Source organism: Vitis vinifera, chromosome 9, assembly GCF_030704535.1.
Source record: "Vitis vinifera cultivar Pinot Noir 40024 chromosome 9, ASM3070453v1".
Taxonomy (NCBI): domain Eukaryota; kingdom Viridiplantae; phylum Streptophyta; class Magnoliopsida; order Vitales; family Vitaceae; genus Vitis; species Vitis vinifera.
The window spans coordinates 22,170,213-22,194,282 of NC_081813.1; the positions used below are offsets into that span (position 1 = coordinate 22,170,213).

The window sequence follows — 24,070 nt, forward strand, 5'->3', positions numbered from 1 at the left end:
TTTTTTTAAGCAAGTTCAAAATCATTGAATTGGATAGAAATTTGCTAGCCCCGTTTGGATTAACATAAAATGCTAGGAAAAATAAAAGTTAGGAAATAAATTTAAATTTTTAAATTGGATTTTTCATGAAAAATGTGAAATAAAATAAAATGGAAAATACCATAAAATTTATAAAAATTTTCAAAGTCTTCTTTCCATTTTATAAAAGAGAAATAAATTTGAAGATTTGTTTTATAGCTCTAAATGTAAAAAGGGAATAGAGGTGTTGAAATGGTAATCAATACAAACCTACAAAAGTTTTCAATAAAGTAATTTTTTCTATACCACTGACTTTAAAAAAATAATAAGAATAAATATTTGGAACTAAAATAAAAAATATATATATATTTCCAATTTTAAAGGTTTATTTTCAAATTTGATAAATATATTTTCAAAGTTTTGCTGCTTTTAATATTTTATTTCTCTAGTAATAAACAATTTTTATGAGAAAACTTGTACAATGCAATAATAAAAATATAAAAAATTTACAAAATATTGGTAGTTGGATTTTATGAAGATTTCGAAAAATATTATATAAAAATTCCTAAATAATTCCGATGTGATCAAAATTGGCCACAACCCATAACAAGAAAGGAAAATCCTCAATTTTCTTTTCAATCCTAAACTTCATATACTCGACTCGAAATTTTCATACAAAATTAAACTAAATATATTTTTGGAAATTTTAATTAACTCTTGTTTTAGAAACCAGTTAAACTACCTTCATGTAGTACAATTTAAATAAAAAAATGAATTTACCATAAATTAATGAAACTATCTTCTCAAAAATTTAATATGACTAAAATAAATTTTGTTTTTATCTATTTTCTCTCTTTTTTTTCAAGAAAATTTAGATCTAAAACTTTCCCATGAAAATGATAACTCAAAAACCACACCAACAATATAAAAGTGGAATCAATATATATAAAATAAATCCACAAATTTCAAAATCATAAAACCAAAATTCTATGTTTTTTAATAAAATTTTACCTTAACGAAATAGTGAATTTTTTTTTTTTTTTTGCCTTAATAACAAAGTTATTTTTTTATACAAAAATAAACTAAATTTGTTTTTGAAAATTTTAGATCACTCTCGTATCAAAAACTAGTTAAACTACTTCAATATTATACAACTTGAATAAATGTGTATACAAATGCATATATATTGTAAATATAAAGTAAAAAAGTAATATACAACTAATTTCATGAAAGATAGTAGGATTTAAAGAATTAAAATATGTCATACCATATGAAAACATTGAATGCTAGATTTTTAAAAAGTTCAATTTAACAAAATATAGGTTTAATATAAAATTTCATCACAAATTCCATAAAAAAAAAACTTCTTAGAATTTTACATTTAGGTTTTAGTTCCAAATTCTACCTAGGCATAAGTACTTATATGTGTTGTTGATATAAATGTCTCTTTGTGCCATCTCCAAAGTTCCAACTTTTCATGTTCGTCATTATCTCTTCCTCGCCTAAAAAAACCCTAATAAATTAAGTAAAAATTTTTTATTCACTAATTACCATCATTTTCATTGTCAATATCAAAACCATCGAAATGGAAATTCTCCGATATTCATTATAAGAATAAATTTATTTAACTTCCACTTTGGCCTTTGACAACATGAATATAGCTTTCATGTAGGATTATCTTTACTCTTTCTCCTATTATGATCAATTTCTAACCGTTTTGTATATATTTCCTTTAACAAAATACTTCTGCTAAAAATTATGAAAAATAGCTAAAAGTGTAAATATCATTTTATCAAGCATTGGATGATGTATCGTATATGTTTCATAAGATACACTTAAAATAAGATAGGGGTTGCTAAATGCCTCGTATCATGTATCCTAAGTTTTTAACAACTATGATCTAGATAAAGTTTGATCCATATGCTGAATGGTGAAGTCAATGTAAATATAACAAATACAAGAACATTGATGCCAAAGGTGACCTCTGAAATGAAATACTCACGGGTGGATGGCATCTGGAGCACGCCTTGAGCTACTCAGACCATATGCAAGAAGAGGCTACATTGTGAATATGTATTAGTTTCTCTGCATTCAATAACTAAAAAATCAACACAAATGTAAACAAGAGTAAAAGATAAGAACGTCAGGAAGATGAACAATTAGACTAACAGGAGTACCTGATTTGCAAAATCTGCGGCTGAGTGCACAACTTCAGCCAACATAACATGGCTAGAGGTTGTTAACCAGACCCCAAACTTGAGAGAAAAGACGAGGAAGTTACACCATAATGCAGTTCTGACTGCTCGTTGGCTAGAATAAACATGTTAGGCAGACACAAAAGAAACCACAAAAGGTCAGATGGTGAAAAGTATTAGCTAAATTTCTGGTCCCTAATTGCAAAAAAGGCTCAAAATTCTTGATAGGTTTGGATTCAGTGCAGTTCATTAATATGCAGCTTGGATTGACGTCATCCACAATCACTCCACATCCTAAGAAAGTCACCCATAAAATCACACTAGAGGAGAGAATCAAGAAACAAAGGAATCAAAAGAATGAAAAGCTTTCTCTTTCATGACTGCTTGCATCAACTAGTTAATTTACTCTTTTCTTGTATTAAATCAAAGATAATGTTACAGAAGATTAAGAATTTCCAAAACCATAAATATACACACTCCTAAAGGTTTTGTAGCCTATTTCTGTGAACTGGGACATTCCAACTAACCCCATTTTCATTTTCGGGTTGCTATAAAATAGTGCCCCAAAATAAAACATTCCCATAAATCTTGCCTTACTTTCCCAAAACCAAAATACATGTACTCCGACTCTTATTTGCAAGTCAACCACACAAATGCTCACATGATCAATCAACAAACCAACTTACAGCCCCAAAAATGGCCAGAAAACAACTCAATTTACCTGTCCTATAGTAAGCCCTTAACATGAACTGAATAGTCCCAAAAATGCAATTCAATTCAATTCAATTTGTTTATCTTAACATGAATCAAATAGGGCCCAGAAACTTAATATACTATAGTCAGCCATTAATATAGCTCAACTAGGACCCGAAAATTCAATTCAATATAATTCCACAGTAAGCTATAAAATCCAATCATGATTAGAACAATAGCAATAAGGAAACAATGTAGGCCAATAAAAGAAACCAATGAAAACTAATAATATCAATATCACCTGCTGATCATTGATTTCAATGTTCTTAACTTCCTTGGCTCTAGTAAAAAAATCTGTAAAGATCACAGAAAGTCAACATCAACCCACAAAATGGAAAAAGAATAAAAATAAAACCACACCATTCATCCACCTTCAAAGAAAAAAAAATACTCACTACGATTGATACAGTGGCGATTAGAATCTAAAGAGGTCCCACAACTGCACAGAAAATTCCGCAATATGGGCCTTGGAGCGAAAAAAAGGGCTCCATTTTCTGGGAATTTACAGTAAGAGCTGGGTTGTTGAAGGTTGTGGTTGAAGGATGGAGAGGAATGAAGGAACTGGGAGAGAGTGAGGAGGCGAGAGAGGGGGAAATGGGAGTAGTGGTGGCGCGTGAGGAGAGCTGGAGATGGGCTAGGCGTGAATCGAAGAAGGCAAGAGCCTATCTTCTTGTTGATGCTTCTCTGCATGCTCCTTGTTACTCCACCTCCATGGAAGCCCTCGTTTCAGAGATTTTAGGGTTTTGAGCTTTTTGGTTTTGTGAGTTGGAAGGGTTTTTGGAGAAATGGGAGGAGAGGGGTTTCTGGAATTGGAACATGCTTTCTGATGTGTTTTTCCACTTTTGGGTAAAAATAAAAATAATAAAATAAATAAATTTATTATTATTATATTATGACTCTATATGTTCAAGTCAAAATTTATTTTATGATACAATTAATTTTATAAAATTGAAAATATTTATATTATAGATAAAATAAATATTATATAAAAAATTATTTGAGAAAAAAGGTAAAAAAGATGGTATTTATGTTGAGGAAAAACTTTCCCAATTTTAAATTTTAGGTTTTTTCATATAATAATTATAGAAAAATACTTCATTATCTAAAATACTTCAAAGGTTGGCTTCTCTTGCTACTTATGTTTTTATTATTTAAACAATGATTTTTCTTCAAAAAAAAAAAAAAAAAAACAAAAACCTACTCTTAAACATTATTTTAAACAATAAATATTGTATATAAATAAAATAAATATTGCACAAAAAATATAGTATATAAGAATATTATAGTTAAAAATAACTATAGTACTTTTGTTTTTTGGATAAATATGTATACAACATATTCATTATACTAATTGTATTTTTATCATAATATTATAAATCGATACCAATTTTAACTTAGTTTTATGTTGTTTGGTTGTGAATGAGAAATTTGCCGGAAAGAAAAATTAAATTTATTAGGCATGACCTAAAAGCAAAGAATAAAATCCATTTTATCCCCTCAACCTTTTGTGTCTCTTACACTTTGTCCCACATTCAAAATCCAACGCACTTCAAACTTCTTAATGGGTAGCACTCAACTTTTTTTTTGGATAATTTTTATTTTCATTAAATGGATGTGCTCCACACGTGATGTGATAAGAGGGTAAAAATGTCATTTAAAAGATATCAATGGCCCTAAAATCTATTCCTTCATTTTTCTTTTTCTGAAACCTTGAAATCCTCAAGTTTAAAAAAAGACACCTCCTTTAATCAATCTTCCTATTATGCTGAGACAATGAGTCTAGCACATTATATGTTGGCAATTTTGTTTCAATATATTCTGGTTCATGAAAGTTTTTAAATAGTGACTTACTCTTCATTGAAGATTCAAGGTTGTTGTTGGTTAAACCATAAAGTTACAGGTAAGTTTAAAAATGTTTATTTAGTGGCAAGTTAAATGATTAAAGGGTTAAAGTGGATCAATATTTTTTTCATAAGCTAAAAATACTTGAATTAATGTTTTGGAAAAAACAAGAGACACTTGAGCGGTGGAACCAACACTCAAGTGCTTATCTAACACTCAAGCTCACAAGGCGTTCGAGCGATGGTTAAGTGCATTCAAGTGGTTGTCCCAAATCTGCTAGAATATGGTAGATTTCTTTTTGAAATTTTATAAGTATTATTTTTTGGAAATTCTATATATCGATCCCTTAGGCCTATAGACCTATATAAACCCTCTATTAGCCCCTTTTAGGGTTAGACACCTTGAAAGAGTTGACCAACTTAACCTATCATTCCTAATCTCTCAAGAAAAAATTCATAATATTGAATTTCGGGTTGTTGGAAGAACTTGCATCCCCTAAGAGGTTGAGAAGAATCTACTAGAGCATTAGAGGTGTTATGTCGCGGATGTGGATCAAGGTATAGGTGCTAGAGAATAAGTTTTTAAGGTAAAATGGTCAAGTAAATCTGTGTACTTTGATCTGAAATAGTGGATTGTATATTAAAGGTCTTAGACCTCATGATTTTTATTTCCACAGTTAGTGTTAGGTTTTTCCACATAAAAAATTATTATGTCTCTTATTTGATATTTGATTACTTTGATTATCCCTAATATCTTCAAGTTTTATTTTGGGATAATTTTTCATCACTTATATTGTATTATTTTAAAACACCTATTCCCTCATCTCCCCTCTCAGGTGTTATCCTAATAGACAAAAGGTTTTTTCAATTGGTATTAGAGCAAGCTTTTCTAAATAAAAATCATATTTTTATTGATCTTGCAAGTCCAATATGGAACAACCAAGGTCTGAAGCTCCCCTAAATAGTCCACCCTATTTCGATGGGAGTAATTATCCCAACTAAAAGGCCTGAATGATTTTTTGAAAATGCAAGGAGAAAAGGTCTAGAATGCAACGAAATATGGATGAAGACTTCATTGAAACTATATGTGAATGGGATATCTACTGATGAATTAAAACCCAAAAAAGAATGGCATAAATTAGATAATGAAGAAAGTGATGCCAATGCTCGGGTTCTCTTTAGCATATTCAATAGGGTAAGTCCTAATGAGTTTTGCAAGATAGCCACTTGTAAATATGCTAAAAAAGCCTAGGACATTCTCCAGGTTACACATTAAGGCACTTTAGTTGTGAGGTTCGCTAAATTGCAAATGTTAACTTTCAGGTTTGAAAGCATTAAAACGCAAGAGAATAAAACTTTCTTTGCATTCTATGCTGAATTAAGTGACATTTTGAACTTCTTTTTTTAACTTAAGAGAACAAATCCCTGACTTTAAAGTAAGTAGAAAAATCTTGAGATCTCTTCCTGAAAGGTTTAAACCTAAGGTCACCACAATAGAGGAAAACAAGGATATTTACTCCATGAGGGTTGATGAACTTGTTGGTTTTTTTCAAATCTATGAAATGACCTTTCTAAACTCTCACAAGCCTAAAGAGTCTACTTTTAAGGATAATGAAATTGAAGAAAAAGAGTCTGAAAATCATAATGAGATAACTAGGGATGAACTAGCGTTCATGGCTAAACGTATTAAATGGGTTTGAAACTTAACAATAGACCTAATAAGAACAAGGACTTGGGAAAGGAAAAAAGATTTGGTAGGTCTTCTAAAGAAAAAGATAAGGAAATTACGAAAGAGAAAAAAGGTAAAGTGTTTTAATTATGGAGGTTTGGAACATTTTTCTATTGACTATGTCCTAGTCTCAATGACATTAAAAAAAATTGTGCAAGCTACATGAAGCGACACTTACTCTGGTGAGAGTGACTCTATGACTTTTGAAGATGCAAGGTATGAGCAAAATGATTATTTAAATTTTATTGCATCTGTTGATTCTAAGCATGATACTAATAGTCATGAGAGTGAGTATTCTAATGAATAGAATGCTAGTTTTCTTAGAAATATTTCCATTGAATATCAAAAACTGATTGAACAATATTTGAAGACTCATAATATTCTTAACTCATAAAAAGCTAAAATTGAATATTTTTAGTGAAAAAAGACTAATTATCTTGCGAAAATTTGATTCATTGAGTTTGAATATCATTCTCTTCTTGAGAAAAACAATATTCTAACTTAAAAAATTGAGACTAAAAAACCATCAATAAGGCTTTTCACCTTGGGACTAGTGTTGGATGAAATTCTTGAGAAATGCAAGTCCCAAGGAGATAAGAAAGGCCTCGACTATATTAGCAAAACCAAGACTTCCACAAGTGGAGGCATAGTATTAGTTAAAAGTAAGGAGGAAACTCCTAACCAAGAAACATCTTCTAGCACTTGCTCACTATTCACACACTGTAAGAAGTCTGAATATACTCAAAGTAGGTGTCACACTAGATTTATTGAGAGCTATGAGTCTCAATTGAATAGGCTTGTGAACGAGTTTAAATCTCTAAAGAATAATATTTTGAACACTATGAGAGGGAAGAAAACCAATATAGAGCTTAAGACTCAACAAAGCTCCTCCGAGTCACCACCTAAAACAAGTGTGGATAAGAAAAGATAGGCTTAAGTGTTAGATTGTTTTCACAGCCCTTAGAGCTAAAGCCCTTAGTGAAGCTCTAGGCATATGACAGGTGATAAGTCTTTCGTCACCTCTCTTGAGGATTTTAATGGAGGAAAAATCACCTTTAGGGATGGTAGTGTAGCCCATGTGAAAGGTAAAAGTAGTATCTCTATCCCCATATGCCTAGATTTAGATGGAGTCCTTTATGCTAATGAACTTAAGGGTAATCTTCTTAGCATTAGCCAAATTTATGACAGTGACTATAGGGTAAACTTCTTTTAAAGTTTGTGCGAAGTGATAAACAAGGAAGGAGAAGTCATTTTCATTATGCTTAGAACAGTGGATAATTGCTATGCAATAAATTCTAGTTCTAAAACCTCTTTGGTTTGTAGTAGGGCTAAGCTTGATATTATTGAGTCATGGCATAGGAGGCTAGATCACATAAACTATAGACACTTGGTCCACATAACTAACAAAGACCCAGTTAGAGGTATCCCTAAGTTGAGTAGTCAACCTAAATCTATTTGTGGAGAGTGCCTAAAAGGTAAACAAGTAAGAAACTCACTAAAAAATATTCAAGGGAATAACACTTCTAGGCCTTTAAGCCTTCTTCACATGGATCTCATGGACCCTATATGAAAAGGGAGAGTAAAGGATGTCGTTGATTTTTCCAGGTATTCCTTTGTAAGTTTTCTAAAGGACAAATCTGAAACATTGAGCACTTGAAGTCCTTGTGCACTAGAATTCAGGTGGAAATAGGTAATCCTATTGTTAGGATTAAGAGTGATAGTGGGAGAGAGTTTGACAATGTAGAAGTTGATCTCTTTTATGAATTAAAGGAGATTAAACATAATATTTTGCCTTTAGAACTCCTCAACAAAATGGAGTGGTAGAAAGGAAGAACCGTGTTCTTTAAGAAATGACCTGAGTAATGATTAACATGCATGATACTTCTATGCAGTTTTGGACTGAAATAATTAACATGACTTGCTATACTGCCAATAGGGTTTTCCTTAGGCATGGAACAAAGAAAACATCCTATAAATTGTGGATTGGAACAAAGAAAACATCATATGAATTATGGATTGGCAGTGAGTGCTATATTCTCAAGGATAGAGAAAACCTAGATAAATTTAATTCTAAGTCTAATTTGGGTATTTTCCTATGTTATTCCAATAAAAGTAAAACTTATAAGGTTTATAATCAGAATACTAAAGTTATCCAAGAATCTTCAAATGTAGTCATCAATGATTTTGGATATGATTAGGAAGTCATTGACTTTGAAAGTTTAACCTAAAAATCAATTGGGAATAACCTTGAAAAAGTTGACTTAGATGATAGTCTTAAAAGTATCCTAAAGAGGTAATTGACCCCAACAAGGATGAAAAACCACTTGAAATTGCTAAGTTGGGCAAAGTGGAAAGTAAACATAAATCCAGAGTACCCAAAAATTACCCTATCTCAAATGTAATAGGAAACATGGATGATTCCATGGTTACAAGGAGACAATCTAGACAAAATGAGATAGATTTTTTTTTTTTTTTGTTATACCTCCTAATTAGATCTAAAGAATGTAGAGGAAGCCTTAGGAGATAAATCATGGACTACTACACTATAGGAAGAATTAAATCAATTTGTTAGGAAGAATGTGTGGTACTTAGTCCCTAGGCTTAAAGACAAACCTGTAATAGGCACAAAATGGATATTTAAGAATAAACAAGATGAAAATGGGTTCATTGTGAAGAACAAAGCTAGGCTAGTAGTCCAAGGATATTCCCAAATTGAGGGGATTGATTTTGAGGAAACTTTTGCACCTTTAACTAGGTTAGAATCTATTAAAATCCTCCTAGATATTGCATGCTCATTGAGAATGAAGCTTTTTCAAATGGATGTTAAAAGTGTGTTCCTAAATGGGATTCTTAGTGAAGAAATCTATGTTGAACAACCTAAGGGATTTGCAGGTCCTAAACTTCCCAATCATGTTTATAGGTTAAAGAAAACCCTTTTTGGATTAAAACAAGCTCCTAGAGCTTGGTATGAGAGGCTTACAACTTACCTTTTGGAAAAAGGGTTTGAGAGAATGAGAGTTGATAGAACTTTTTTTCATTTATAGGTCTAAGTCTAAATTATTAGTGGCTCAAATTTATGTTGATGGTTATAGTTTTTAGAGTCACCCTTACCCTTAACTTTGTTGTGGATATGAAAAAAGAGTTCGAAATGAATTTGGTAGGTGAACTCAATTTCTTTCAAGGACTACAGATTAGACAACTCAAAGATGATATCTTTCTATCTTAGTCTAAATATGATAGGGAGTTAGTAAAGAAATTTGGACTTGAGTCCACTAAACACTTTAGGATACCCATGAGCACCACTACTAAGCTTTGTAAGAACACATTTGGGAAGGATGTTGAGAAAAAGCTTTATAGGAGTATGATAGGAAGTTTGTTATATCTTACTGCAAGTTGTCAGGACATCTCCTTTAGTGTGGGAGTTTGTGCTAGGTACTAAGAAAATTCCAAAGAGTTACACTTAACTTTTGTCAAAAGAATCATTCATTACATTAGTGGGACCTTAGATTATGGGTTATGATGTCCTTATGATTCCTCTTGTGTTATTATTGGATATTTTGATATTGATTGGGTCGAAAATGTAGAGGATAGAAAAAGCACTTTTGGGGCTTACTTCTTTATTGGGGATTGTTTAGTCTCTTGGCTAAGTAGAAACAAAATTTAATTTCTTTGTCCACTGCACAAACGAAATATATGGTCATAGGAAATTATTGTACCTAACTCCTTTGGATGAAACAGATGCTCAGTGAGTATGACATTGAGTAGGGCAATATGAGTCTCCATTGTGACAATCTAGTGCTATTAACATTTCAAAAATTTTTGTTCTTCATTCTTGAACTAAAAATATAGACATCTGTCATCATTCTATTAAGGATTTAGTTGAAGATAAAGTCATTTCTCTAGAGTTTGTCTCAATGAAACATCAATTGGCAGATATTTTCACTAAACGCTTGGATTCTCTTAGGTTTGAATTCCTTAAGAAGTCCTTGGGTATATGACTAATTGACTAAAAGTTAAAAGGGTATAAACCTAAGGATTTGTGTTTTTTTATCTATCTTCTTTCCTTTAGTCAATCCCATCTTCCTCTTAGAGCACTGGTCTTATACCCTTTTTCATTTGCCTTATTAGTAAGAATTTCAATCTCTCAAGTTTTAAGTCTGAGTGAAATATACTAAACCTACAAGAGTTGATTTTATTTTCCCTAGAATTTTTTTAATTACTATTGAGGTAAAGAATCAAGGTATATAAAAATCTTTGTATAGTGGGATATCTAAAAAGAAATAATTGGCAAGTGATCCATGAGGAATCTTCTTAAGTTTAACTAATAAAATAGAATTTGTTTTTTTCTTTGGAAGTAATATCATGCCTAATTCTTTTTCATTCACTTGCCTTGTTTGTCTAAGTTCTATATTATTTTTTCCCAAAGTGTCTTAAGGCATTCTTGGATTCTTAGTTAAAATAAACTAAAATATTATTTCCAAGATTCTTTCCAAGTTTATATACTTTCACTTGCAACATTTGGAAACACCCTCCTAAGTGGAATAAGACAACCATAGTGAAAGTATGATTTCCATAAATGGTGTACAATGCCTCCATTTCTCGGAAAAAAATAAAATAAAAAAATCATGTTATGATTAAGGGGGAGTCAAAGTTGTGTTATATGTAGATCAAAAAATGCCATGTCAAATAGTCTGATGAACTTAACACAAATTGACTGAATGTGAATTTATTGGATCACGACATGACTTAGTGACTTTTAGAAATTCAAATTCGAAATATGAAATTAGACAGTAAGTTGTTTTCCCCTGAAAATCAATGCCATTGAATTCTCTTAGATTCTTATATATTTTGATTGTTATTCATCTGATTTCCAAACTAAGATCATGATTAACCTTGTTCTTTAGATTTGAAAATATCAATCTTGTTTGGTTGAACTATGTTTTTTGGGCATTCTATTTGTTTTATTACTTTTCTTTCTAATTTTGCGAGTTATTTGATTTGAATCTTACTTTAAGTTGAATTTTTGACCTATTTCTAAGGTTTTTACATGTCTCTATGTTGTTAGTTGGTTTCTTAATTTGTTTTGTTTTGTTAGTTCACTTTTAGCGTCCATAATCCTTCTAGAGTTTTTCACATAGTCTCGAGCGTTTATCCCAACGCTCAAGCATTGGCTTCATCGCTTAAGCGCTCAAGTGCCCTAAGTTTTTTCTAGTGTTGCTTCATGTGGTTGTATCACTCAAGTACTCCTTAAGTTACATCCAACGCTTGACATAGATATGATCGAGAAGAAAAACATCGGTAGGCAGAGATATATCGGTAGATTCAATACTTGCATTTTAAGAATAATAAATATGAATTTTGGAAGTGCATAAAGTTAGAATTGAGTTAAGAAATATTTGATTTTATTAAATAAAAACAATTTATGCATAAATATAATACATATGACATTGCAATAGTCCTTAGTACCAAAATAAAGATCAATGTGGTTCCATCATATTGTTAGATGAAAGGAGCCCATCTTGTTGAAGACAATATTTATTTAAAAAAATTTTAAATATTTTTATTAAAACATGTTTTATTACATTTTAAATGAAAAATTAAATTAATTTATATAAAATATTTTATTTGAGATTTAATTTCTAAAATTTTATTAAAAATATGTGATAACAACTTTTTCTATTAACATTAATTTATTTAAATAATTAAAATTATTAATAATTTATCTTATCAAATTAATTTTAATTTATAAAATATTAGAACTTTCTTAATTTTTTATATTATAGAAATTTTTTAGGTAAAATTATATTTTTAATATTTTAAAGTAAAAACATTTAAAATTTAAACAAAATTGAAAGGATAAATGTAAAAAAAGAAAAATTAATAGTGAAGTGATAATAATTTTTAAAAATAAGATTAATGAGATAAATATGAAAAGTGTTAAAAATAAAAGGATAATATAAAATAAAATGATAATATAAAAACATGGTTGAAATTTGGACCATCTCAAAAATTCAAATCTAGAAATTTTCAAAATTTTCAAAAGAAACCCCAAAAAAATCCCCGATTTTTCGAAGATTTTTTTCCGTTCTCCCCCACATCGCTCCACTCGCTATTTATCAGTTCCAGACCGATATATCGCCGATATTTTGACAATTTGCACGATATTTTTTTTATATTCCTCTCGTTCAATAATTAGTGCTCAAAATCGTTTCGGGGCCATCCGATATTCGATATATCGGCGAAATATCGCCGATAAAAACCGAAATTTTAATCCATGCTCCTAGCACACCTTTTTGAATCTATTTCACTTCTTTAGTTCATTTGAGCACTTTGGGTTGCTGCTTTTTGGCTTCTAGTGATCTATTCATGGCTTGTTTCATCTTTTCATCTTCATAGTATTGTTTAAGACTGCTTTCTAAGCATTTCTAATGGTTTAGTTTCCTCATATATTTTTCTCGATTTTCGAGCTTTTTTACTTTTAGTTTTTGTATGATATGTCATTGTTGTCTTAGGGAGGTGTCTTCTCCGAAGCCTTACTCTCACGAAGTTGTTTAGGGCATCCCTATCTAGGGTCTTTTCGACTTGAATAATCTTCCATTGGAGCATTTTCACTCTAAGGAGGCTCAAGATAGATACTACTCTGTTCTCTAGAGTCATCGAGTCAAGGTAGAGCTACCCATTGATCTTAGAGCCTTTAAGGACACCTCTTTCTAGGTTTCTTCCATGTTAAGGGCTTGGAAACTCTTATGACTGTTTGAGAGACCTCATATCCTCATTACATTCAGATATTCAATTCAAACATCAATTCAATAGTTTGTGGTCTCATATTTAGTGTCACCATGTATGGCTAGACCTTCATGGTCTCTACTTGATCTATCAGGTGTGTTATGGGCATGTTTTTTCTTACTAATCAGCTAGCTTTTAGTCTTCTTTCCTGAGGTTTAAGCACTCACTAGAGGTGAGCTTGCCACTATTCCTGTTACTTTGTATGACCAGTCCTATCCGTTGTCGACTTACGTTTCCATTGCTAACTTCACCAAGTTAGCTTGGGTCCTCACTATGTTTATGTCTTATTCCTTCTACTCCTCCTTCCATCGTACTTAGATTCGTCACCTTGTGGCTTGTTTTATTCATACCATTCTCTTTGGGTAGTAGTTCGACATTGCCTAGGTGATCCTTGACATGATGACATCATACCGCGATCCCACCATCCGCAGTGGAGCTCCCCTATTCACCCTTCTTATTACTATGATTCTGGAGCACATCAGTTTCAATTTCGATCTTGCTTTGGTAGCTTGGGTGTCTCGCACTATCATTAATGCGAGTTCCTGGGTTAAGCACTATAGCCATGTGTACGGTCGATAATCTCTCTGGCCTCAGCTCAATCAACCTCCATTCCTCTAACTTCAATGTCATAAGAGGTGGCTTAAGAGACCGCAATAGAGAAGGAGGAGATTAGGCCAACGGAGTAAGATTTTCCCATTTTAAAGGTGGTTTCAAGATGGGGAATAGGGCCCTTGTTTTCACCCGTCTCCAATTCTGGATCTTTAACATTTGTTGACCTCAACCCTAATTATTTCTTCCAATCTATGCCCCATTACAAGCATTTTTTGTTATCTCCTTATCCCCACTTTATGATGGGCTTAGTCCAACACAAATAGGTTGGTGAGTTAGTTAAGGTTTGTCTTAGAGGCCTAAATGGACTAGACATGAGCCTAGTTTTTTATAACACCTACTAGTGGTGGGCCTTTGGCTCTTCTATTGTAAGCTCCAAGGCTTCATTGACATAACAAATGATCAGGCAAAACCATTTTATATTTTTTATTGTTAGCTATTATATTTTTACTTTTAACCATAAGTAAGGAGAAAGAGGCTAGTTTCCTTGGCCTAAAAAACCCTTGTATTCAAGCTTATGATCTAGGCTAGGGTTTCAAAATTGGGCCTTCTAGCCAAGAAGAATTTGGGCTCAGGGCGTTAGATAAATCATAATTAATGTATGATTTTTGATTTATTTCTTTTAAGCAAGTTCAAAATCATTGAATGTGATAGAAATTTATTAGACCTGTGTGGATTAACATAAAATGTTAGGAAAAATAAAAGTGAGGAAATGAATTTAAATTTTTAAATTGGATTTTTCATGAAAAATGTGAAGAAAAATAATAAAATATAATAAAAAATACCATGAAAATTTTCAATTTTCAAAGTTTTCGTTCCTTTTATAAAAGAAATAAATAAATTTGGAGATTTGTTTTATAACTCTAAATGTGAAAAGGGAATAGAGGTGTTGAAATGGTAATCAATAAAAACCTACAAAATTTTCAATAAAGTATTTTACAAAATAAGAATAAAAATATAAAAAAAAATTACAAAATATTGGTAGTTGGATTTTATGAAAATATTGAAAAATATTATATAAAAATTCCTAAAAAATTTTTATGCAATCAAAATTGGCCAAAACCCATAACAAGAAAGGAAAACCCACCTTTTTCTTTTCAATCCTAAACTTCAAATACTCAAATTCAATTTTCATACAAAATTAAACTAAATATATTTTTAGAAATTTTAAATAACTCTTGTTTTAGAAACTAGTTAAACTACCTTCATGTAGTATAATTTAAATTAAAAAAAATGAATTTACCATAAATTAATGAAATTATCATTCTCAAAAATTTAATATGACTAAAATAAATTTTGTTTTTTTCTATTTTTTCTCTTCTTTTTCAAGAAAATTTAGATCTAAAACTTTCCCATGAAATGATAACTCATAAACCACACCAACAATATAAAAGTGAAATCAATATATACAAAATAAATCCGCAAATTTCAAAATCATAAAACCAAAATTCTATCATATTTAACTACTATTTTAAACTTAAATTTCAAGGTTTTTAATAAAATTTTACCTCAATGAAATAGTGATTTAATTTTTTTTTTTACTTTAATAAAAAGTTGTTTTTTCCTCGGTTATCTTTTCCATCTTCAACTTTATTATAATACTCAAATCTAATTTTTTTTATACAAAATTAAACTAAACTTATTTTTGAAAATTTTAGATCACTCTTGTATAAAAAACTACTTAAACTACTTTAATATTATATAACTTGAATAAAAAAAATGAATTTATCATAAATTAACAAAGATATAATAAAAATAAATAAATATGACTTAAATAAATTTTATTTTTATTGACATTTTTTGACAAAACCATAACCTTTCAATAGCCTGATTGTGTTGGACCAAGCCCACCTTAAAGTGGGCGTGTAACAGTAAGGAGATAATAAGAAATGTCTGCTACTCAACCAATAGGGAGAGATGGTGCCAACTTATATTGTGTATTCCATTGTACTGGATTATTGGTCTTTGACACTACTTTGAAAGTTTATTTTTGGTGTTTTTTAGTCCTTTTTAGAGTGTAGGATCAGTAAAAAAAAAATTGCATGAATTGAATCTTTGTTGTGCTCTTAATTCATGCAAGAGAATGACATCTTGTGGGATGAGAATTCTTTGATCCCTAAATTTTTTATATCACAAGCAACCAACAAACAAATTCCATACACCAATGTTTTAAAAACGTGACCAGCCAATCAAATTAGTTGGCTCTACTCGATTTGGATATGATCTTGACGATTGGTAAACTAGTGGAACCAACTAGGTTTGGAACCGGTCTTGATTTTTTTCCATTTAGGTTAGACAAAAATTTTGGAAAAAATCAATAAATAGAGATGATGTTGAAATTTTAATAAAATTATCATTTATATTTATGTTCAACTATTTTTCGTTATAATATAGTTATAGAATGTAGTTGCAAACTAGAAGAATATAGTTGGAGGAATGGTGTATGCTCTAGTGGATGGTGTCTCACACTCAATTCCCATGGATAGAGGAGTAAGAGTCAGAGACAACAAATGGAATTGGCACTAAAACGGGTTGTGAATTTGATTGAGAAATAACTAGTCTCATGATAGACAAAGGAACGACTATGCTAAGAAGAAATGGGGTTTTGTCACGGTTCTTTGTAGGTTGATGAGTTCTTCGGTCTAACATGTGTGATTTTCTCACTTTTGAAACTTCATTTTTGGTTTTGATCTATTTTAGAGAAGATATGTGACACAATCCAAAATGGGGTTACATTGTCTCTTGCTTTTGGCTGTTGTTATCATTTGTTGCCTTCATATGGTAGAATGATGTTTGTCAACTAAAACTTCTATGACCAAGTTTGAATTTGATACATGGGTGGAGCTGATTTGTTTAAATATTCATGTTTTGGTGAAACAAGTCATTTTAATTGAGCAAAAAATATATACAATGTAGAAGATGGATAAAATTAAGTTAAATACTTACAGAAAATTAAGATTTTAAGACTCTTCAATTTAATAAAAGTTTTGTTGTACTAAGTATTATGGGTTATGCATTCAATTTTGGGTAGAAGGAAAATACTATCCAAACAAGGCCTACATATAATCTAAAGCATTCTCATCCTTAGGAAGCCTAGGGAATGGATTAGATTAAATAAGTTAGCTCAAAAGTGATGTAAAATGTGGGTATGTTGTATAAAAACACATATTTTCTTCTTGTTTTTCACCATTCAAAAAGTTATGATTTGCTTAATTTTATTGAAAAAAAAAAAACCATACTAAGTTTTTTTTCCCAATTATAAATTTTAGCCACTTTTTGTCAAAATTAACCAGAATTCTGTAGACACCAAAAAGGGGGGAAAAGGTCATAGATTTAGGTTAATAAAGAAATATAGTTTGGACAAATAATTAAAATATCTTACATTGGTCGATCATCATATCCTACTCAAATTTAATAAGGTAGTGGAAACATAACTAATAATTATATTTTCAAAGAGAAGTTGAAAATTTGAAATTGGAAATTTCTTCTATTCATTTTTAATATTTTTTAGGGGCTACTATAAATTTTATCCACAAAGGGATAACGTACTCTTTTTTTAGTAGTTAAACAAGTTATAACCTTTGAGAATCACTATTGATCTTAATAAAGGTCCTTTTTATATCAAGAAATTTCTCTTTGAATAAATTAAAAGAGAAATCTTGCTTTTTATTGCAACTGTAATGAAATTCACTTTCAAAGCTTGTAATTATACATAGAGCATATAAAGATCTACAAACAAAATTTATTACCTTCGCAGGTGATCTTTGGCATAGGTTGCTCTTCCTCTCAACAACCATTTGACAATTTTATCCACAAAATCAAAGTAGGTCTCACACCAAGATTTCCTTGTTGCCAAAACAAAATATGGAACTAAAATACCCATCGCAAATCCCAAGCCAACACTCAAGTAAAACCATTGATCAATATAACCACCATCATTTTTGTCCTCAATAGCACTATACTTTTTATCTAGATCTTCATCTTGGCATTTTGTGACCAATGGAGCTCCACAAAGATTAGGGTTTCCAATAAAGGCCGACTCATTGAAGGTTGACATTTGCCCTATAAAGGGGATCTTACCAGAGAAATTATTATTCGATAGATTCAAATAACTCAAGAATGTTAATGAAACCATGCTTGAAGGAATGCTGCCGGAAAGCTTATTCCTTGACAAATCAAGAGATAATAACTGGTGCAACATTGAAATGCTTTCAGGAATTTGGCCACTGATGTGATTCCCAGACAAGTTCAAAACCACCAAACCAAACAATTTTGTTATTTCTTGGGGAAGCTCTCCACTTAAATTATTGTCGGATAGGTCTATGCCTATGACCAGAGAAAGAGTCCTGGTGTATTCAAGACTTTGACCTTTCATAATCACCACCAATCGTTCTTCATACGGAGAGTTGCTCACATTGTCATACAAAGGATATATATTCTTGTTATACTCCGGAACCATGGCTTTAAGCTCAAACAAAGTGACTGGAATTTCACCCATCAGATTGTTTTGTGCAAGGTCTAAGACATGTAGGGAGCTTAAATTTGAAAGCTGGGAGGGAAGTCTTCCAAAAAATACATTTGACCTCAAGTTGAGTATTACAAGATTTATGAAAGCAGTTCCAATCCATGAAGGAACCTTACCCGATAACTGGTTATAACTGAGATCAAGGAGTTCCAATCTTGATAAATTTTGGAAAGATGAGTGGAGCTCTCCTGAAAGCTTGTTGTCGTTCAGATGCAATGATTCGAGCCATTGTAACTGGCCCAACGACTTTGGTAGCATCCCAGATAAATTGTTATTTCCAAGGTCAAGAACAATTAGGCTAGAGCAATTACCTATGGTATAAGGAATGCTTCCAGTCAAATTATTCCTTGAAAAATCAATGATTTGAAGAGAGGTGATTTGTCCTATGGAATCTGGGATGGTCCCTGTTATTTGATTTTCCGAAAGGAAAAGGTAATTCAAGTCTAACATAGATTCACCTCTGCTCAGTGGGATAGGGCCAAAAAATTTATTGTGTGAGAGATCTAGTAAATAGACCCCTTTGATTGAAAAAGGAATAAGTCCCTCAAAGAGGTTGGAACTGAAATCAATCTCTGATTCACCATAAAAATTTAATGAATTTGGTAGCTGACCTTGTAACTGATTGTTGGAAAGATTCAACAGTTGTAGATTAAAAGAAATATTCCAAAACCACTTGGGTATGGAACCTGAGATGCTAGCATTTGACAAATCCAGAAAGGAGACCTTCTTTTGAGATCTAAGCCAAGTTGGGAATGAAGGGCCTAAATTGCATGAAGCCATACTCAGAAAAGTGATTTGGAATGGGGGGACCCAGGTGGAACTAACATTCAAAACGAGACCTGAATTTCCACCTATCCACAGAAACTTCAGCTTACTCAACTTTGAAAAATGTTCTTCAGAAAGAATTCCTGTCAAGGTATTAAGAGTATTAAAATAATTTCATTTATTTATTTATTTTATGAAAAATAAGAAATTTCAAGAGAAATGAATTTTCAGAAAATGTATAATAAATCAAATGAGTGGAAAAAAGATAATTTAAAATATTTTTTAAAAACAAGTGTTTACATGGAATCAATATATACACGATTACCAGAAGAAAATTTTAATGAATTTGGTAGCTGACCTTGTAACTGATTGTCAGAAAGAATTAATTCCCGCAGATTGAAAGAAATATTCCAAAACCACTTGGGTATGGAACCTGAGATGCTAGCATTAAATAAATACAGATAGGAGACCTCCTTTTGAGACCTAAGCCAAGTCGGGAATGAAGGGCCTAAATTGAATGAAGCCATCGCCAGATCAGTGAGTTGGAATGGGGGGACCCAGGTGGAACTAACATTCAAAACGAGACCTGAATTTCCACCCATCCACAGAGTCTTCAACTTACTTAACTTTGAAAAATGTTCTTCAGAAAGAATTCCAGTCAAGCGATTCCAATAAACAACCAATACAACCAATTCAGAAAGTTGTCCAAAACTAACTGGGAGACTCCCATTCAGTTCATTCCATTGAAGTCGCATCTCATTCAGATTTTTGAATGTCCCAAAAGAAGCAGGGATAGGGCCTTGAAGCTTGTTGTAGGATAGATCCAGATATGTAAGTTTTTCCAGCTGACTCAACCGTTCTGGCAATCGGCCCACTAATTGATTCGAGGACAAGTCCAAATACCCCAGTTCTGGTAAAGGACCTTCAGAACTGCAGTTTTTGATCTCTTCGAGAAACTCAGAGAAACTTCCTGCAATCATCATCAAGAGTATTAAAATAATTTGTTTTTAATAAATTGTTTTATGAAAAATAAGAAAGTTCACGAGAAAGGTAAGAAACTTTGCCTTCTTAATGCATTATCAAATGAACGGAGAAAAGATAATTTAAAATATTTTTAGAAACAAGCGTCTGCATGGAATAAATTGAGAATATTGTTTTTAGAAATTAAAGTTTCCAAACAAAATTTTGTTTCAAAATATAATATAATATTTGTAAAAATTATTATAAAAAAACTCAAAATTTGATTTTGAAAAAATATTTTAAAAAGGTTTACAAGAAACAAAATACATTATAATATTTGTAAAATTATTATAAAAAACTCAAAAAATGATTTTAGAAAACTATTTTAAAATTTGTTTACAACCAAAACCTAGATTTTGTAGTGTAATCTTTCAAATACATCAAAAGCCCTAAAAAGTCCCCTTTATTGGTCAATTGTGAATTGAATTTATGACAAATCATGCATCATCAAGAGTAAAAAATAATTTAATTTAAAATAATTTTCAAAAAAAAAAGAGAGAGTTTATGAGAAAACAATTTGATGAGTGGTGAGAAGATAATTGAAGTTGCTTTGATGGTTTAATGATAAAAGTAAGAGATTATTAGAAAGTCAGAATAATTTAATGCAAAATATTTTTTAAAAACAAGTGTTAAACTGTAGAACCACTACATTATTTTGATGTATCAAAATCAATAAGCAATAATAATTTTTCTAAGCCAAAAACGTACCAAGAAATTTATTTTTTGCCAAATTCAGAAATTCTATCTTCTTCCAGCTTCCGCTTAACAGTTGAGAGCAACTACCTGTGAGATTTCTGTTCCAAGATAGATCCAAGTGCTGCAAGTTAGGTAGTTCCCCAAGGCCAAGTGAAATTTGCCCATATAACTCACTAGAGCTTACATCAATGTATACAAGGCTGCTAATGTTTAGAAGCCATATTGGGAACTTTGACCGAAAAGAGTTGCCACTGATGCTTATGACAGACAATGAAGTAAAATTGATAGAGTTTAGAGATGAAATTGAACCAGAGAGCCCACACTGTTGTAGGTGCAACTCTGTTAAAAATGAAAGCTTGTTGAATACCTCCATCCAGTGAGATCCTACCATTGATAGGTTGACATAGTTCAACTTGAGATGCCTTAAGGAAACAAGATTAGTCATCCATTCAAGGTTCTTAACAAATAACTGAGATTCAATGGAAGAAAGATCAAGAAATTGCAAATTAGAAAGGTTTCCCAAGGTTGGAGGAATTGCACCTCTGAATCCACAATTTGATAAGTTCAGATATTGTAAACTTTTCAAAGATCCGAAGAATTTAGGAATTGGGATATGCTCAAATGAGTTGCCACTCAAATCTAAAGACCTCAAATATTTGAGTTCTATCAAAGAAGGTCGGATCTCCCCGCTTAAGTTCATTGAACTCCAATTTTCATATGCTTCTTCAAGATAATATGGGTTATGAAGATCGATTGAAATAACAACTCCTGTGTTATTTTCACAACCAATTCCCTCCCATTGACAACAATTGCCTCCTATCCATGATGAAAGCCGGTTGTCAGAAGAATCTTTGAGACCATTTTTGAAGTCAAGAAGAGCTTCTCGATCAGCTCTTAAGCAATTTCCCTCAAGGGTTTCACCCTTGCAAGCAAGATCTCTTGTTATTAAACATAGAATGACCAAAAGGAAACCAAGAATTGAAATTTTCACCATCTAAGAACACCTATAAAAACAAGTAATTAATATTAAGTTCCGAAAGAAGAATCAAAATAGTGATGAAATTTGATAAGTAATCAAAACTTCAAGTTATTGGATATTAAATAACACATAGATTTTAATCAATCATAAGTTAATAAGATTAAAACATGTCAAATGGATGGCATACTTGAACACAGATCCATATCAAACATGGTCTGATGATTGTTGCTTATCAAAACTATAGAAATCACCCACAAGAGAAGCTTAGAAGCATTAGGCAGAGGAAAACACTAGAGACAACTTGGCATTATTGGTAAAGTAAAACAAGACTAGTCATCCATTCAAGATCATTAACATATAAATCATAGGATTCAAAATTAACAAATAAATCAAAAGATTCATGGCTAGAAAGATCAAGAAATTTCAAATTAGAGAGGTTTCCCAAGCTAAGAGGAATTGCACCACTAAACCCACAATTTGATAGGTTTAGATATTCTAAATTCTTTAACTATCCAAAGAATTCAGGAATTGAAATATGCTCAAATAAGTTTCCACTCAAATCTAAATATCTCAAGGATTTGAGTTCTATTAATGAAGGCCTAATCTCTCCACTCAAGTTCATAGAAGTTTCATTCTCATATGCTTCATCGGGAGAATGTGGGTTATGAAGATCAACTGAAATAACAACTCCTATTTTATTTTCACAATCAATTCCCTCCCATTGACAACAATCGAGCTCTCTCCATGATGAAATCTGGTTGTTAGAACCTCTGAGACCATTTTTGAAGTGCGTAAGATCATCTTTATCATTTTTTAAGCAATTTCCCAAAATGGTCTCACCTTAACAAGTAAGTTCTATTTTTATTAAATATAGAATGATCGAGAATTGAAATTTTCTCCATCTAGGAACACCTGTAGAAACAAGTAAAATTAAGTTCCAACACAACAAGAAAAATAGTGACAAAATTCAATTAGTAATGGAAACAAGACATTAGACAATTAATAACATATTTAATTTAACTAGTCATTTGTTTAATAAGATTAAAAATTCCCAAGTAAACAACATATTTGAATACATGTCAAATAAAATATAATTGAAATCATCCCAACAAATATCAAATATGCTTTGATGATTGCTATTGATCAAAACATTCCAACTATAGAAATCACCTACAAAAAAAAAAAAAAAAACTTGAAGCATTAGATAGCGAGAAACACTATAAATAACTTGGCATTATTAGTGGAGTAGGATCTTACCAATTTTTTATTTTTTCTTTCTGGTGTAGTCATTCCTTTGGATGCAGAGACATATATAGAAGATAATTCAACTAGAAACCATGTGGATGATAGTGATAGACTCCTTTCATTTCTTTTTAGCAATATTTTTAAAAATAGACTAGACCAACCAATTGAACCGATTCAATTGTTGACCAATTCACTTTCCAATTCAAGTGACCTTTTCCAACCATTTTGGGCTTTTTACTTAATTTAAAAAGTTAACTGATTCAAACTTTTAACCCCTCCGACCTAACTCACACTGTGAAAAAATAATTAAATTAATACTTAATACTTTTAAGTTGTATTTAAAATTAAGCTCTATTTATATGTAACTTAAAAATCTCCATCTTAATCTATTAGCTCTTAATTTTTTAAAAAAAATAAAAAATACTTAATCTATCATGTTGAACCAAACTTTAACTTTGCATGATGTCAATAATAATAATAATAATAATAATAATATGCACATATAAACGATAAAGTCATTACCTCTATGAATTGGGTCAGGGAAAAATCTTCCTCAAAATATCACAATCTTCATGTTGTCTTATCAATATGTATACAAGTAAAACCAATAAGTTTATAAGTAATGTTTCACAATCTTATAAAAAATTAAGGGAAAAAAAATAAAATAATCAATAACACATCAAAAAACAATTTTAGCATACCACCCCAAAATAAATAAAATCTCTTAAAATTTTGAAAATTTCTATTATAAGGTTATTATTTCGGATAGAATGACCATGCCCATCAAAGTTGGGTTTGCACTAATCCAATCCAATCAATCAAATTAACTATTTAAAGTAATCCAAAAATTGTGGCCACTTTTTAAAGGCACTTTCGTCATGTCATGTCAAGGGAAATTTAAGGACATTA

General features: G+C 31.0%; 1 protein-coding gene and 1 long non-coding RNA gene across 6 annotated transcripts; both read right to left on the reverse strand.

Moving 5' to 3' along the window:
* Positions 1 to 1,788: 1,788 nt before the first annotated feature.
* On the reverse strand, positions 1,789 to 3,793 carry LOC104880422 (uncharacterized). Of its 2 annotated transcripts, none has more exons than XR_786684.3 (4): positions 3,362 to 3,793; positions 3,208 to 3,260; positions 2,196 to 2,328; positions 1,789 to 2,076 (listed from the first exon to the last, which is right to left on the reverse strand). It is a non-coding gene; the product is annotated as an uncharacterized LOC104880422 (long non-coding RNA). The 2 variants fall into 2 exon arrangements; XR_786685.3 differs by having other exon boundaries at positions 1,789 to 2,103.
* A 13,801-nt stretch (positions 3,794 to 17,594) lies between these two features.
* On the reverse strand, positions 17,595 to 23,274 carry LOC100852884 (receptor-like protein EIX1). 4 transcript variants are annotated; one of them, XM_059739759.1, is made up of 4 exons: positions 23,174 to 23,274; positions 20,950 to 21,941; positions 19,580 to 20,191; positions 17,595 to 19,364 (listed from the first exon to the last, which is right to left on the reverse strand). In XM_059739759.1, exons 2-4 carry the CDS (start codon positions 21,929 to 21,931, stop codon positions 17,677 to 17,679), a joined length of 3,282 nt encoding a protein of 1,093 aa, XP_059595742.1. In that variant the 5' UTR covers positions 21,932 to 21,941; positions 23,174 to 23,274; the 3' UTR covers positions 17,595 to 17,676. The 4 variants fall into 4 exon arrangements, with proteins under 4 accessions (XP_059595742.1, XP_059595743.1, XP_059595744.1 ...); XM_059739760.1 differs by lacking the exon at positions 23,174 to 23,274 and adding an exon at positions 22,757 to 23,127; XM_059739761.1 differs by lacking the exon at positions 23,174 to 23,274 and having other exon boundaries at positions 21,025 to 23,130.
* Between the last annotated feature and the right edge of the window lie 796 nt (positions 23,275 to 24,070).

Coding starts and splice junctions, on each gene's coding strand:
- LOC100852884 (XM_059739759.1), bottom strand. CDS start 21,931: ATGGTGAAAATTTCAATTCTTGGTTTCCTTTTGGTCATTCTATGTTTA. Junction 20,192..20,949: donor GGCAAAAAATAAATTTCTTG/GTACGTTTTTGG, acceptor TGATGATTGCAG/GAAGTTTCTCTGAGTTTCTC. Junction 19,365..19,579: donor TTCTGACAATCAGTTACAAG/GTCAGCTACCAA, acceptor ATACCTTGACAG/GAATTCTTTCTGAAGAACAT.